This window comes from Morus notabilis, unplaced genomic scaffold (assembly GCF_000414095.1).
Source record: "Morus notabilis unplaced genomic scaffold, ASM41409v2 Scaffold109, whole genome shotgun sequence".
NCBI classification, from domain to species: Eukaryota; Viridiplantae; Streptophyta; class Magnoliopsida; order Rosales; family Moraceae; genus Morus; species Morus notabilis.
The window spans coordinates 61,328-76,598 of NW_010363046.1; the positions used below are offsets into that span (position 1 = coordinate 61,328).

The 15,271-nt window shown below is 34.3% G+C and overlaps 1 protein-coding gene across 1 annotated transcript; it reads right to left on the reverse strand.

Annotated features, from left to right (window-relative positions):
• Positions 1 to 3,357: 3,357 nt before the first annotated feature.
• Positions 3,358 to 6,197, reverse strand: LOC21400333 (myb-like protein Q). Its single transcript, XM_010103398.2, has 2 exons — positions 4,823 to 6,197; positions 3,358 to 4,701 (listed from the first exon to the last, which is right to left on the reverse strand). The coding sequence occupies exons 1-2, from the start codon at positions 6,061 to 6,063 to the stop codon at positions 3,714 to 3,716; spliced, it is 2,229 nt and encodes a 742-aa protein (XP_010101700.1). The 5' UTR covers positions 6,064 to 6,197; the 3' UTR covers positions 3,358 to 3,713.
• Between the last annotated feature and the right edge of the window lie 9,074 nt (positions 6,198 to 15,271).

Below are 15,271 nucleotides of genomic sequence, written 5' to 3' on the forward strand. Positions count from 1 at the left end.
TCATTTTATCATGGGATTTTTTTCCCTTTTAAAATCTGAATTCATCGTGTTACTATTTATTACTACTAATTATGAACATCGCTAATAAGTCATACTTTCTATTAGTTTAATCGGTAATAATTATCATTTTTCGTGTGCATAAGCCCGAAAATTTGCATTTTTTGCGTCTTTTTTAGTATCGTATGCATCTCTATCTAGTTTGGTTTTTCCAAATTTGTCTCTCAAAATACTCTTCCTGACATTTCCTTATTGTTCCAATGAATTGCTCATCATTTGTTCAATGAAGCATTTGGTTGCTGAAATCTACTTTCTTCCCTCAATAATTGCAAAGGGTATGTAATGTATGGTTTTGTATAATAATACTATAGTTTACATGTAGCCCACAGAGACGAGAAAACCAGCAGTATTTAAATCCTTTGGCAATGTTCCATTAGTAAGTTCAGTAGCGACATACTTCTGTGTAGCTATTCACTCTGACAGACAAAATAAATAAATAAATAAAAGGAGAGAGAGAGAGAGAGAGAATTAAAAAATCAAAAGAAAACAAAACAATAAAAAAGGTAAAAAATTTGCTGAATTGGATTTTGTTCATCTCTTGAATATTAGACACTGCCGGACAAAATGGGTCGAGGCATGAAGCAGAGAGCATCCGTGCGAAAACGACAATGAAATGACTTTAAAACACGTGTTAATCTTTTCATTGCTTTCCATAACATCCAATTTTGAAGCGATGGATTTATCATTCTTTTGTGGACTACTAATTGAGGAATCTGACTAGCTTATGAGGTGACCAAACTCTTGTTTCTAAGTTTTTTTTTTTTTTTTGATTGATAATTAACTCTTGTTGCTGAGTTACTATCATTCTTTTGTGCATCAAATCAGTGAAGCTTAATGATGATGCATTCACGTCGAGGTTGTAGGTATGGCCGTTAAAGTTTGAATTAAAAAAAAAAATTATCTGGACATCTTGATTTCAGGTTCTGCAAGAAAAATTAGTGTCCTTTTTAATCGTAGTGAAGCACGTATTCTTACTAAGATTTTGAACTTTTTTCTTGAATGCAAATTTTTTTAAATTTTTTTTATTAAATTCCCAATAAATTAAACTATATATGTATATACATTGTGTCCCGCTCGACGAAAAATAAAAAGTTGCCTACATATACACCTACTTAACTATAGAGAATTCTCACTCTACCTCAGTTATATCTTTTATGTTGCATGTTATGCCTCAGAAAAAATTTTCTAGTTCTCGAGATCTTACAAAATATAGAGGGTTGTTCTTTTGTATTTTTGAGTTAGAGTGACTTGAGTAATAATTTTGAGTTATAATTTGAGTTGAAGTTGTAACTTGAGTTTGTGTTTGGATTGAGAATCTTTTTGAGTTTGTGTTTGAGTGAGTCAAAAACTTAAATTTGTATTTAGATAGTATTTTAATAAAAACTCAATGGCGATAAAAAATTTTAATATGGTATATGGGTGGGATTTTATTCGTCTTTTCGTTGTAAATGCATAGAAAAAAAAATCAACTCAATCAGAATTAAAAAAAAAAATTATGGCATTTTTAAGAATAAAAAAAACATTATTCATTAACTTGAGTTCGAGTTTATGAACTTGAGTTAAAGGGAAAACTTGAACTCGAGTTCAAACTCGAATTCAAATTCGAGTTCAAACTCAAATTTTACAAAAGAACATAAACTTGAATAAAGTTATAATTCGAATTCAAACTTTATTTAAATTTTTATTGTAAAAGAACAACCCAGAGTTTTCTAGTTCTCGAGATTTTACAAAATAAAGTGCGCAGTTTTTTGGTTCAGTATTTGCATCATCTGTACCCAATGCTAGAAACTTTTTTTTTTTTTTTTTTTTTTTTTAAGTCTCAAGAGTCTATACGCTTGTTTGTTTCAAGTCTTTAATATTAAGAGTTGTACAAAAAAAGTCTTCACCTTTTTTATTTCTTTGCTAGAAGCAAAAGTCTTTTTGTGTTCATGATGGCACCTACGTATGTAACGAATGGAGAAAGAGAGATTTAACGTCAAGCATAGGCTAATGATTCACACCATTTCTAACCGAATCTAGAAGTGGGAATTTCGTCTAAATCAGATAATCTCCAAATATACTACTACAATTTGTAAATCGAATCTAAATACTATTTCGTTTAAATATTTCGTACTGTTCTTAATTTTTTTTCTTAATTAGTATATCCTCACATTTTCAGTCCAACTGTTAGTTAACAACGTATTTGGACCACATGTGAAAACAAAAAAAACAAAAAAACAAAAAAAAAAAAGCATCGTTCATGCTTTCGTCAATTAACATTTTGCGAGTTTAAAATTACATCAACTCAAACCCTATTTAACAGGCCGATGAGAAGTATAATGACAGTTTTACAACATACAGTGGTTTATACCACCATCACCAGTGGTTTATAATACATTTACATTATCAATACGTTTATTTCATAGTTATGAATAATGATCAGAAGCTTCAGCCAAGTTCAGACCAAATGACCTTTTAACAAGCCAACTTTGAACACATCAAATAAAAGTAAAAAGATTGCGTCAAGCAAAAATCATGCTTCAGCACCCTCCTTAGTCTTTGTCAAGCCGAGATTTGAGTACACAATACCCCACTTGCTTAATAAACAACTGAGAATAAAGTTTGGTTGCAGTCACAGGCCGATTTTCTCAAGCAATTTCATTCTCTTTCTATATGTTTTTTGTGGTCCCCTTGCATCTTCTTTTAACCAGGTTGTCAAAAAATATAGCAAAAGGACCCTCAAAACTTGCCCCAGAATGGAGGGAATCATTACGACCCCAGTAAAAGAAAGTTACAGCAATAGAAGAGTAGCAGAATAATCATAACTGTACACCTTATAACGACATATATTAGTGAGAGTTCATATTATGAAACCATGATTGTAAAGAATCCAAATCGATCCAGATAGACTATATATATATATATATGTATATATATTTGTGTGATCAGACTCAGCACCTGTGTATAAATCCAGAAGAAATCTACTGAAAGATAATGTTTTCCTGTAAGAAAAGAATTTCAGAAAACAAAAATGGGGATATTAAAGGTGGCAAGGCTGATATGTCTTCATGCACGGAAAACATGATTTGTAAGAATGAGACGTGGTTCCAATTGTAGAAGCAAGAATAATAAGTGCATGTTCAAGATTAATGGGTCATATCTGAGGTGCATAGAATGATTTGTTTGGGAAGATAAAGAGTGCACTACTATGACCAAGCAAAACCTTGGAACTTAAAGAATAATCATCATGAACATGCCAAACATGTAGGCCCTAGTTCTCCAATTTGCAGAACCCTCTTCATAAAATTGGAAACAAAAACATTGAATGAGAAGCTATTGCTGCTTATAGAACATTTATTCAGTAACCCCATGTATATGAACAGCACATGCGACCAAGATGTAAAGTTCTTTCATCTTTTACAGTATAATCTCAGACCACTTCCATTTCCTATGACAATAAACAACAACATGACGTACAAGAAGAAGAAAGAGTTCCAGACGACCACCAGAGTTCCCTTATTATCTATCACAAATACATACCACAATCCAGTACCAACAAGTCAACAACAATGCAGACTCTAAAAGCAGAAAAATAAAAAAGGTGGAAAAAACACAAACCGTTCCTTCAAAATTGTTTCTTACTTTCTTTTTTCTTTCTTTCTTTCTTTCTTTCATTCTTATAATGGCTGTGACGTTCTCATCTGCTGCTTCATGTTGTCAGCGGGAAGCTGCCCCGAAACCTCTGGCATCACGACCGCAGCAGCAGTCCCAGTCATGGTTTGATACTGAGAAGTCATCGTGTGAGCAAGAGGCTGAGTGTAGTAAATCTGGGGGGCATGACCAGGATCAGCATACTCATACCCGTAATTCGCTGCGGAACCGGGAGCAACAGACTGAGATGGGTGATGATGAATCTGAGAATAACCAACGTACTGCTGCTGCTGCTGCTGCTGCTGCTGCTGATGATGATGATGATGCTGAGCAGAAGGAACCTGAACCAAAGACGGAGGAGCAACTGTGGTTGCCGTTCTGTACACGCCCGCGGCAATTTCGGGCTTTCCCATTGGGGCATTCCTTACGGGGTTGTAAGCCGCCCCAGGGGGAGGCACCATGGCAGGGTTGGGATGTGTTTGGGGGTGGCTAGATGGGATCATGCCAGTAGAAGCTTCACTCATATTGGGTTGTTGTTGTTGTACAGACAAATTGTTGTAAGCTTGTTGGGGCTGTCTTGCAGGCACATAGTAGACAGGGTATTGCTGATCAATCTGGTGGTGATGGTGTGGGTGGTGTTGCTGCTGGGAAGTATATACAGGATAATATGCGGAGATGGGTACAGTTCCAGCAGGATGATGGTGTATATAATGGGCACCGGGGTGTATATATTGTTGTGGCTGTGCTTGTGGTTGTTGTTGTTGTTGTTGTTTTGGTTCAAATTGGGGTTGTAAGACATACCCAGAATCTTGATTTTGTTGTTGTTGTTGTTGTTGTTGTTGTTGTTGTTGCAATTGAAGCCTAGTGTTTGGATCAGAAATGTTCATTATAGGATCAACAACAGGGTTCGAAGGAATTCTAGTGGTAGTGGTGGGGCTTTGAACAACGGGGTCTTGTTGATGATGATAAATTACAGGTTTTGGGCGAGGTATTGTATTTCCAAAACTACTATCACTGCATAATTATAAAAATTATTATTATTAATAAAAAAAAACCCAATTCAGAATCTGACAATATAATCAATTCTTCACAATAGACAAGTTTGATCATCTTAGAAAATGAAATGCATAATTACCTCGAAACCGAATCAGGGGAAGGCAAATCAAGTACGGCAGTGGACTTTTGCTGAGACTGAGGAGGCGGCTGAGCCTGCGGCTGCGGTTTCCGGTACCCGATAGGCACGCCGTGGTCCGATCGCTCATCGTCGGAGATAACTCGATCTCGATTCGCCGTAACGTAATCGGAGCTAACAGGCACGGCGGGGGCGATGATCGCAGCCGGGGGCATCGGCGGAGGCGAAGACAGGATAACAAAGCCGGCGCCGGCGCCGCCAGTCTCTTCCGGCCTAAGCCCGGGTTGAGCGAGGACGCTCATCTGCGCAAACTGGTCCTCGATCATCCCCACCTTCTGATCCTGCACAGCCCTAACCCCTTCCTCCACATGAACCCTAATCGGCGGCAAATTCGCCAGCGACGGCGTTGAAGAAGTCGATCCAAACGATGACGTCGTTTCCAGCATCGGCGAATCCGGCACCGAATGAACATCCTGCTTCGCATTCTTCGCCTGCGAAGCCCCCTCCACCATCTCTCTCGAACCACCAGAATCCACGTTACTCAAGCTCCCGCCGCCGCCGCCGCCGCCGCTGCCGCCGGCAACGACGTCATCAAGACCGAGCAAGCAATCGACAGAAGCCGAATCAGAAAACCCTCGGTTGAGCATCCCAGCAGCGCCGTTTAGGGCGTTGAGGAACCAATCCTCGGACTTGGCCGGGTTGTCGAGGATCGGCCCGATCGACTGCGAAGACTCGGGCTTCGACGCGAAGAGGAAGAGCCGAATCCTCGACGGCTTGGCGGCGGTGGAGGCGGTACGATCGTACTCGTCGATCATGTTGTCGAGATCTTCGTCGGTGGTGACGGAGATGAGAGAATCGAGGTCCTCGCTGGGGAGCTGGTACTTGAGGGTGAAGGACCTTCCTCCAAGGAGGGTTTTCGAGAGCCGAGCCGAGAGGTCGGATAGAGAAGTGTTTTTATCCACGACGACGATACGGGTCTCGCCGCCGACGTAGCAGAGGGACTTGTCGTGAGGGCGGGGGATGATGTGTCCGCCGTAACTGCACATCAGCCGGAGTCTTCCGCCGCCGGGAGGGATTGGCTCGTCCCAGGAGTCGGTGTTGCGGGACCTTGGGGAGGAGTCCACCGAGTCCGCGTAGCTCAGGTGGTGGTGAGCCTGTTGCTGTTGTTGCTGTGCTGGTGGTGATGGTTGCGCCGGCGCCGCCATCGGCGGAGCAGCCGTGGGCGGCGGCGGCTGGGGTTCCATTGAGGAAGTTGGAGTTGGAGCCAGCAAGAGAAGGGGTCTTGCTTTGGTTTTCTTTGGCTCCTTTTAAGAGGAGAGAGAGAGAGAGAGAGAGAGAGAAGAGAGAGTGAAGAAGTGGGTGCAGATGCTCTTATAGTTACTCCACACCTGGTCACTTTTTCTAGTTTTTTTTCTCTCTTTCTTTCTTTTGAGTCCAATTCCAGCTTGCTATTTATTTTCTTTTCTTAATTAATTAAATTACTTTCTTTTTGTTTTCTATTTTGGAATATTTTTGGGTTTTTGTCTCGGGGGAGGTTTTGAATTTTCATTGGGTGAATTTCTTTTTTTATTTTTTTATTTTTTGGGTTAATGCATGGAAGAGGAAAACAGTGGGGATCACAGGGGGAAGAGAGAGAAGGGGTTTTTTTGGTGGGTGTAGTAAAAATTTAAGTCTCATTTATTTTATTAATTTGAGTTTAAAATTTAAATTTTATTATAATAAAAAAATTTTAAAAATAATCATATTTAATTTTTTTATTATAATAAAAAATTCTCATATAAAATTATATCTTAATTTAAATAAAAAATTTAAATAAATAAATTAAAAAGAAGGGCAAAGTTGAAATATCAAAACTGGGGACTGGTCCATCTGGTTTGACAGCTAGTTTACTCATTGGCTCCAGTTGGGGCTGTTTCTTTGTGTGTGTGGGATGTGGCAATCAGCTACGGCAGGGATCAGAGTAGTCCTATGCTTTTCTAAACTTTCTTCCACATGACCCTTCTCTCAGTCATCATCACTATTAGGATGCAAAGCGGCCAGTCTGAGAGGGCTTTTTTTTTTTTTTTTTTTTTTTTTTTTCCGAATATACCCTACCAATTTAAGGTTGAGTTGGCGGTTTTTCCCTTGAGTGGATTCTGATTAGTTACCTTATTTTGAAACTTAGGGACGTGTAAACTATTTAAACATGATATTATAGAACATTGAAGATCTAAAGTTGTAATTCCATATGATAAAATTCGATAAAAATGTTATGATAATTCAAAACAACAATCCCAGTATCCCACAAAAATATTATAGAAAATTATAACATAATCGTCCAAAACTACAATCCCATTAAAAAAAATTTAAAAAAAAAAACCCATGAAGAGAAAGTTAGCATAATAATTCAAACTTATAATAATCTCATAAATAAGTTTAAAGTCACAATAATAATAGCAAACACCAATAGTCCAAGTTGGACCAATTTGGCAAGTAACTTTGGGTAAGTGTTTTAAAAAAATTTCACGTTATTTTTCGTTTAGTTTATAGATTAGAACTATGAGATTAGAACAATTTTCAATTTATGTGTATTTTTTGTGAGAGAAAATATTATAACAAACCATGAACTATGATTCGAATCAGAGAACGAATCCTTCAATCAAACGGGGACTGTGATTCAATAGAGTAAAAAAAAGAGCAAGGGAGAGAGGGAGAGAGCAAGACGGGTTAAGAGAATCAATCCATTAACAAATAAATAAATAAGATAGTACAATAATTAAAAAAATTATTCATCTATTCTTTTATTTCATCATTCCTTCAACATAAACTATTATTATAATTCTCTTCATTCTTATATTCATCTATCTAATTATATCCATCTCTCCTACTAACTAAATCATGAGAATTTCACAATATGTAATCACCTTGAATCTCTTTCGAAATTCTCCAATCTTTCTATCTCACTCCAATCTTTTCTGGATATGCATTTCTCAAGCACTAAATTAGGTGAGTACATGAGAATTCCTTCACGAGGCTAAAAATATCTAACCCTACCATGCCACACATGTCATTCATTTACTTTCCCCATCAAAGATGAAAACCATATTCTAAAATTAAATTGTTAATATGATGTTCAAAGTTTTTATCAACTAAACTAAGTATATCTTTTTCTCATAAACTCTCCAAAATTATGATGATTAAGTTTGAGATAGGACGTGTTTAAAATACTTATTATTAAACTAAGAAGTGCCCTTTATAATCTCGCCAGCTTGATGATAGCTTTCATACTAAATATTTGTTTGATGTTGATAAAATCTAACTTTTATTAACTAAATAGAAGCATCCTACTATTAGAACGGTTGAGTTTCACTTTATAATTTAAATTGGATAATGCTTATGAAGAGGGCGTGACAGTATATTCTCAAGAACTTTCTCCTTATATTCAATACAATAATAGTCTGATTTAAATCCTACATTGTGTTCTTATGACAAAGATACCTTATCATAGAATCTCATTTTTCTTATACATTTTTTCTAACTCGATTGATAATACAATTTTAAATTTTTTTACTACGATATTAGAAATAAATTTATTAACTTGATCACGAATTTTCCTTTATAAACTCTCCCAAGCAACAATGATCACAAAATTTTAATATAAAATCTCAAGTACAATGTCGAGCAACAATTTATTAAACTAAGAAGTTCTCCCTCTAATCACTCCCATAAATGTTAAGACCGAAACAACACACAAGTATGTCCACTTCAGAAACCACGTGGCACCACATAGATAGAGAAGACCATTTTTTATTCAAATCACATGTCCAATTTCAGTGTCTAAAATAGTTTTTAATCAGATTGTGTCACATCATTTAAGAATTAAAATACTTTTTAACTAACTTTTTTTATTTTGATATTTAAATATATTAAATGATATATCTCATTGTGATTGGTTAGACACTAATTATGACATAAAGAATTAGACAACAGATTTAAGTCTCTTTTTTTAACCATCCTTATGGCATGTCCGACTACCCCAAGGCCTTGACGACTCAGCCCGGGGATTGACCGTTTGGTAGAGGGATTCGTTCCCTGATTCGAATCATGATTCGTGGTTCGTTACAGTATTTTCTCTCACAAAAAATACACGTAAATCAAAAATTGTTCGAATCACATGGTTTGAATCCTCCAACCAAACGTCATCAAGTATTCCCAGAGTGTATCTAAGCTTCCTTTGGGATTCTTGGAGCCGCCTCGCTTAAGCAACCAGATTGGTGTCGTGAGATGAACGCTGTATGAGTTATAGAGCTCGTGAGATGAACCAGCTTGATCCTGAGATGCAGTAAAAAAGGTTATTGCCTTCACTCTTTTTTCCACTTTATAAATACCACTCAATAAGAGAAAAAAAAAAAAAAAAGAGTCTGATTCTTAAGATGCCGACTGTTTATAGAAATCTGATTGCTTGCAACCTTATAGTTCTTTGATTGTCATTTGTCAAACAGATCGTAATAATAATGAAATCAAACAATGACATAGATAATTAGCAAATTATCCTCCTTTTTCGACTTTAGTCCTTCAATTAAACTTTGATCACCTAGGATCCGTTTAATTCGTTTATTTAAGTTTTTAATTCGAGTTGAGATGTGATTTTATATGAGAATTTTTTTACTGTAGTAAAAATATTATATGTGATTGTTTCTGAGAGCTTTTAACTGTAACAAAATTTAAATTCTAAAGTCGAATCGGTGAAACGAACGAGACCTAATCTGTAAGATCCAATTCCTTTAGAAAAATTATTCTGAGTATAAACATTAGTTAGAAAAATTGGCATAATAAAACAGCAAAATTTATCACGATTGATAATTCCTTTATTTTGGCTGAATCTATCTCCCATTCACGCGTGTAAATCATAAATAATAAAATTTATCTACTTATATAAAAGAGTCAATATGCTTTCCTTGTAGAGCTGCCACGTAGGGGACGTTATTTTATATGTACACATGCTTATTCTTTATTGATGTTTCTTCTCATTTTTCTATCTTTTTGCTAATATATTTTCAAATCCATTTAGTTGAATTATTTTTCTCTTCTCTAATTTCCCAGTTAAAATATTCTTACAAATATGTTCTTACTGATTTCTTACAATCATCTATATATCGTAGGTTACATATGTTTAACTAATTTTTTATTCTTTTTTTTCTCCATTTGAATATTTCTTTCTCCAATATACCATTAAGCAAACATTTTTCTCCTTCTCATATGTATACCCAAATTAATTTTCTATTTAATTTGTTTTAAATATGTTTTATATTTAAGAAAAATCACTACATAAATAATTATGCTCAAATATGCACTGACGTTGACATTCTTTTCTTTTTCATATGTACACCCCAATTAGTTTTCTATTTAATTTTTTATACTGATTTTAGCATGTTCGATTATATTTATTAAAATGTAATGTTTGACATAAACATATGTTGTGATTGAAAAACACATTTTAACATATTTATTTTTTAAAATATGATTTTTTCAAATGTACTTTATCAAAAATTATACATCTATTTAGTTATTTTTTAATTCCTTCTACTATTTTGTGTTTAAAATCAAAATAAATTTCTTTAATAAATAGGTGATTGCGACACACGTGCGGAGCACATACTTAAAACTAGTAATACAAAAAGAAAAAACAAACAAAACATAAATTACTCTCTGGATTTTCTTATACCGGAAAGAATCCTAATTACCTTTGCTGAAAGCGAGACTGCAAGCCGCTTTTACAAAACGCGTTAACAAAAATTAAAGTTAAAATGCTTAATATTAAACAACAACAAAAAAAGAGAGAGGAAGAGATGGTAATCCCGTTATTGCCGTCAATATACGTTCCGTTTAGTTCACTGATTTGAGTTTTTAATTTGAATTTAAATATAATTTTATATGAAAGTTTTTTATTGTAATAAAAAATTAAATATAATTATTTTTAAGAATTTTTTACTATAACAAAACTCAAATTTTAAATTTAAATTAATAAAATAAACGGGTCATATAAACAAATCCTGCTTTTGCAAATAGCCAAACACTGTCTTAGCCGCAATTCTGTAAACGCACCAACGGCTGACGCAATCATTGTACAAATTTTCTACCAGAAAAAGAAAAGATAAAAGAAAATGAGAGAAAATCACGCAAAGGAAAATCCACGCGCTCAACGCGTGCAAACATTGGTTTCCACTTTCCGCTGCTGCGATAAGCCTCGTAAACGTCCAGAGCGTGGCTTTATGGCGCGTGTAGATCTCAGCATACGAGGTGGCTGCTGCGAGAAGCACTGCTGTAAAGAGCCAACTGCCAAGGCAAGGCAGTTTTTTCTTCTTTTTTTTAAAAGAAAATAAATAATAACTTGTTCTTCTTATCTTATAAGAAATAATAAACAATTTGTTTCACCAGGTGAACAATATAAATATTTTAATATTCCGTTTATTTTATTTATTTGAGTTTAAAATTTATGTTTTATTATAATAAAAAAATTTTAAAAACAGTTATATTTAATTTTTTTACTATAGTAAGAAATTTTTACATAAAATCACATTTCAATTTAAATTAACAAACTAAACAGATCATAAGGAGGAAGAGAATCCGGTGCTTCTGGTGTGTAAGCTTTTTGTGGGGTTTCTACTTTATAATTATACCTATCCTGTCCCATGCAGTGGAAAAAAATAGGAGTGTAAAATTTTGCTTTGACTAATGATAAATTTTAGGGGTATTAACGGTGGATTTTATGGTTTGAAATTGAAAAATCAAAAATAGTCTTTTTTTTGCCGCTTTAATACTTATTTTAAAGAAAAATCAAATGGTTGAATGATTTTATGGAGACGTTTGGTTCATGGATTAGAACCATGTGATTAGAATTATAGTATGGTTAGTTCATGAATTAGAACCATGAGATTAGAACCATTTTTTATTTACGTGTATTTTTTGTGAGAGAAAATGCTGTAGCGAACCATGAACCATGATTCGAATCAGAGAATGAATCCTCCAACCAAACGGACTCTTATTTTTGATTTACATGTATTTTTTGTGAGAGAAAATACTATAGCGAACCACGAACCATGATTCGAATCAGTGAACGAATCTAGGTACCAAACATCTCAATTTAACTTTATTTTGTTTTATTTTTTATTTTTTACATTTGATAAATATGAAAATTTTCATGTAATTTGAAAGTTTACCATTTAATTCTAACATAACAACATTCAAATATTATAAAGTCTGTCATCTATAAAGATAGAGTAATGCGGGAGACACTAACTACTTAGTGCATTTCAAAGTACGAAAAAAATTATTTAGAAGTACGAAAATTACATATGTGCATCTATAGTCAGTTTAAGAATAACAAAACCGATAACCAAACTAAAAAAAACAGCCCAAAATGACGGAAAAAGTGACTAATAGGAACCAAATATGCCTTAAAGTATGTCTGGATGAAATAGGGGAAGAAGAAAGAATGAACAAATTTGAAAGGAGGAGAAATGTGAATGACGTGGAAGCTTTAGAAAGGAAAAATCCAAACATGGACAATGGGAAAGAGAAAGGCAACTTAGAGGTCATTTTTTTCGTGTGTTCACATGGTATGACACCATTAATCTGGTTCAAACCAGTATTTGGATGTGCATGATGTAGTTTAGAACCTACCCAACATGAGTTTAGAGAACTTTTTTTCCCTCTTAAATTCTTGGGTTTGAACCCACTCTCTGCAGTAAAACTCATCCCCCTACATTATTATTGAGAATATTTTTCATATATATATATATATTTAAATATTAATTGGCCAAAGATTGTTTTCAAATCTTTTGGAAAGTACACTCATTATTTTTTATTAGTTAAAATTTGGTGGTATTTATGGTATTTTGATAAAATCCCTTTTGGAATTTCATCATATTACTTGGTAGGAGGGTTGAAGAATTAAAAAAAAATGACAGTTATTTATCTGATGACTATAAAATTAAACTCACTATTTGTCAATAATTTTTTTTAAAGGTAAAATAGTCTTGTAAACTTATATTGATGGATTGTGTTGAAACCTTCTATATTAGTGGAATGATTAAATTTGATGGGCTCAAAAATTATTTATCCCTCTATTTCGCTACAAACAATCAATTATCTCTCCCTCTCACCTTCAAACAATGAATTATCTCTCAGTCCCTCCCACCATCTATACGTATGTCCAAACTAGATCATATCTCCTCAGTCCTCACGGTAACGTATTAAGAGTTAAAATATTTAGGAAAGAAAGAAGGTAACGTCTCGTACTGGTTTTTCCACACCATTATTGAGGGATTCTAGTCAAAGATCTAAATCATGCTAGTGGTTTTTATCGTCTATATAAACTTATTGAGAGGTCACAAACGTTGGAATATTTGAATATGCACCTATAAATTCTAATCAAACCATAGCTTATAGACTTTTTACAACGAGATAAGAAAACATGGCCCCACGCTTGGAGGGAAAACTAAGGATTAAGGAACGAACCCTTTGATGACGTAACTAGTGACTTGGTGCAAATGTCAAGACTGTGTATTCTTTACACTACGACTATCTACTCTTACTCTTGTCTAATCTATTATCTCTATCTCTTATCTCTTATACCTATACAAAAAAAAAAAAAAAAAAAAAAAAAAAAGAAATCAATTTTTTTCCTTCCCTGCTAACGAAACGTTTTGTTTTTTCTATTTTTTTTTTTTTTTTTTACTTTTCACTTTTTTCTTTTAGCTTTTCATCCCTCCCCCTCTCTTTTTCTTTTTCAACTTTCCACCTCTTTTTATGTTTTGTTTCCTTTTTTCTTTCTTTTTTTTAATCCCTTTTTTCATTTTTGTCTTTTTTGTCCTATTATACTTTTTTATTTTTTTTATTCAATTTGACCATCATAAATTTATTTTTCTCTCTAACTCCCATTAAAATCATTTCTTTTTATACATATCCTTGTATAAATGTTTTAAAACCCTCTTCTCCTATTGACGAAATGCTTTGTCCCAAGCCTTTTTTTTTTTGTTGCTTTTGATTTTATTTTTCTTGTCATTCCCTCTTATTTATTTACCTTTTTCATACTTCATTTTTGTTTCTCTCGCTTTAATTCTTTTTTTTTTTTGTTGCTTCCCCTAATTTTTACTGCATTACTAAGGGAGAATAAGAGTGTTTATTATAAGGGTTCTTTATAGTTTAAATCACGGTTTTTGAATCTGCTGCAATATTTTTTCTCACAAAAAATTTAAATTTCAAAAGACAGAATCAAAACCACTTGTTTAAACTTATGAACCAAACGGACCCTAAGGGTCCGTTTAGTTCGCTGATTTGAGTTTTTAATTCAAGTTGAGATTTGACTTTATGTGAAAACTTTTTACTATAGACAAAAAGTTAGATGTGATTATTTTTAAGAGTTTTTTTTACTCCGCAACAGAAATTGAAAGTCCACTATCCTTTGCAAAGAGTAAGCTCTGTCAAACAGCCAAGCACTCAGCAGTCAAAACACTAAAATTAGCACCAGGCAATTTCGTTGCAAAAGCCCTGTTGGGATTTGTTTCCCAATTTGTGTATTGATTGTAATCGGATTTGATTGCCATTATTTTGGGAATATTTTGTTGGGATGATTACGTTTGGAAATGTCTATGCAGCTGGCAAGTTTCTTTTGGCATGTTTCAAAAAATCCAGAAACATGTTTTAGTTTCTATTTTTCTAAGTCAACCATTGATTCAAAGATGGAAAATTGATTTGATTGATTCTTGATTGAGATTTCATAGCTGGATGATCTTCCTATGTTGCCTAAAAACGTGTCCAGGTTCGTTTATTAGTTTTGGGAAGATTTCAGAATTAAAGAAGATCGATTCGTCTGGTTTTGAGAAAGTTAGCCGTAACAGCTATGTTACAGTTTTGTTGCAACAAGATCTGCAACAGATGTGGTTCAGCGAATTAATTGAAGATGTGTCAAGCTATTCACAGCTTGCTTATTTTATTAAAAGTGTTCCTTAAGTCTTGGTACGCCTCTTGATGAGTTTTTACTGGGTTGTGAGACAGGGGTGAGCACTTATATTGAGAGAGATGATTTGAGTGTTTTTCGGGAGAAAAACTTAGTTGGAGGGATTCCAATATTTAAAGTCGAGGGGATCTCGCTGTTCAAGTCCATTGGGAAAATTGCAAGTTCATAGGCGTCTTTTTAGAGAGGGAGTCTCGGGTATATTAAGTCCAATTGAATTGTAAAAGAGTTCTTAGTGGATTGTTCATCATCTAGGCGTGGCCCCGCGGAGTAGGGTGTTACCGAACCGCGATACCATTTCTCTCATGTTCTTTTATTTTATGTTTCTGTATTATTCATATTGTCTTAAAAAGTGTTAAAAGACTAAAATCGGTACTAACAATTGGTATCAGAGCGGGTCACTGACGTGTATTTCGGTGAGGTCCTGGTGTACTGGTTGATTTTGCAGGAATGGA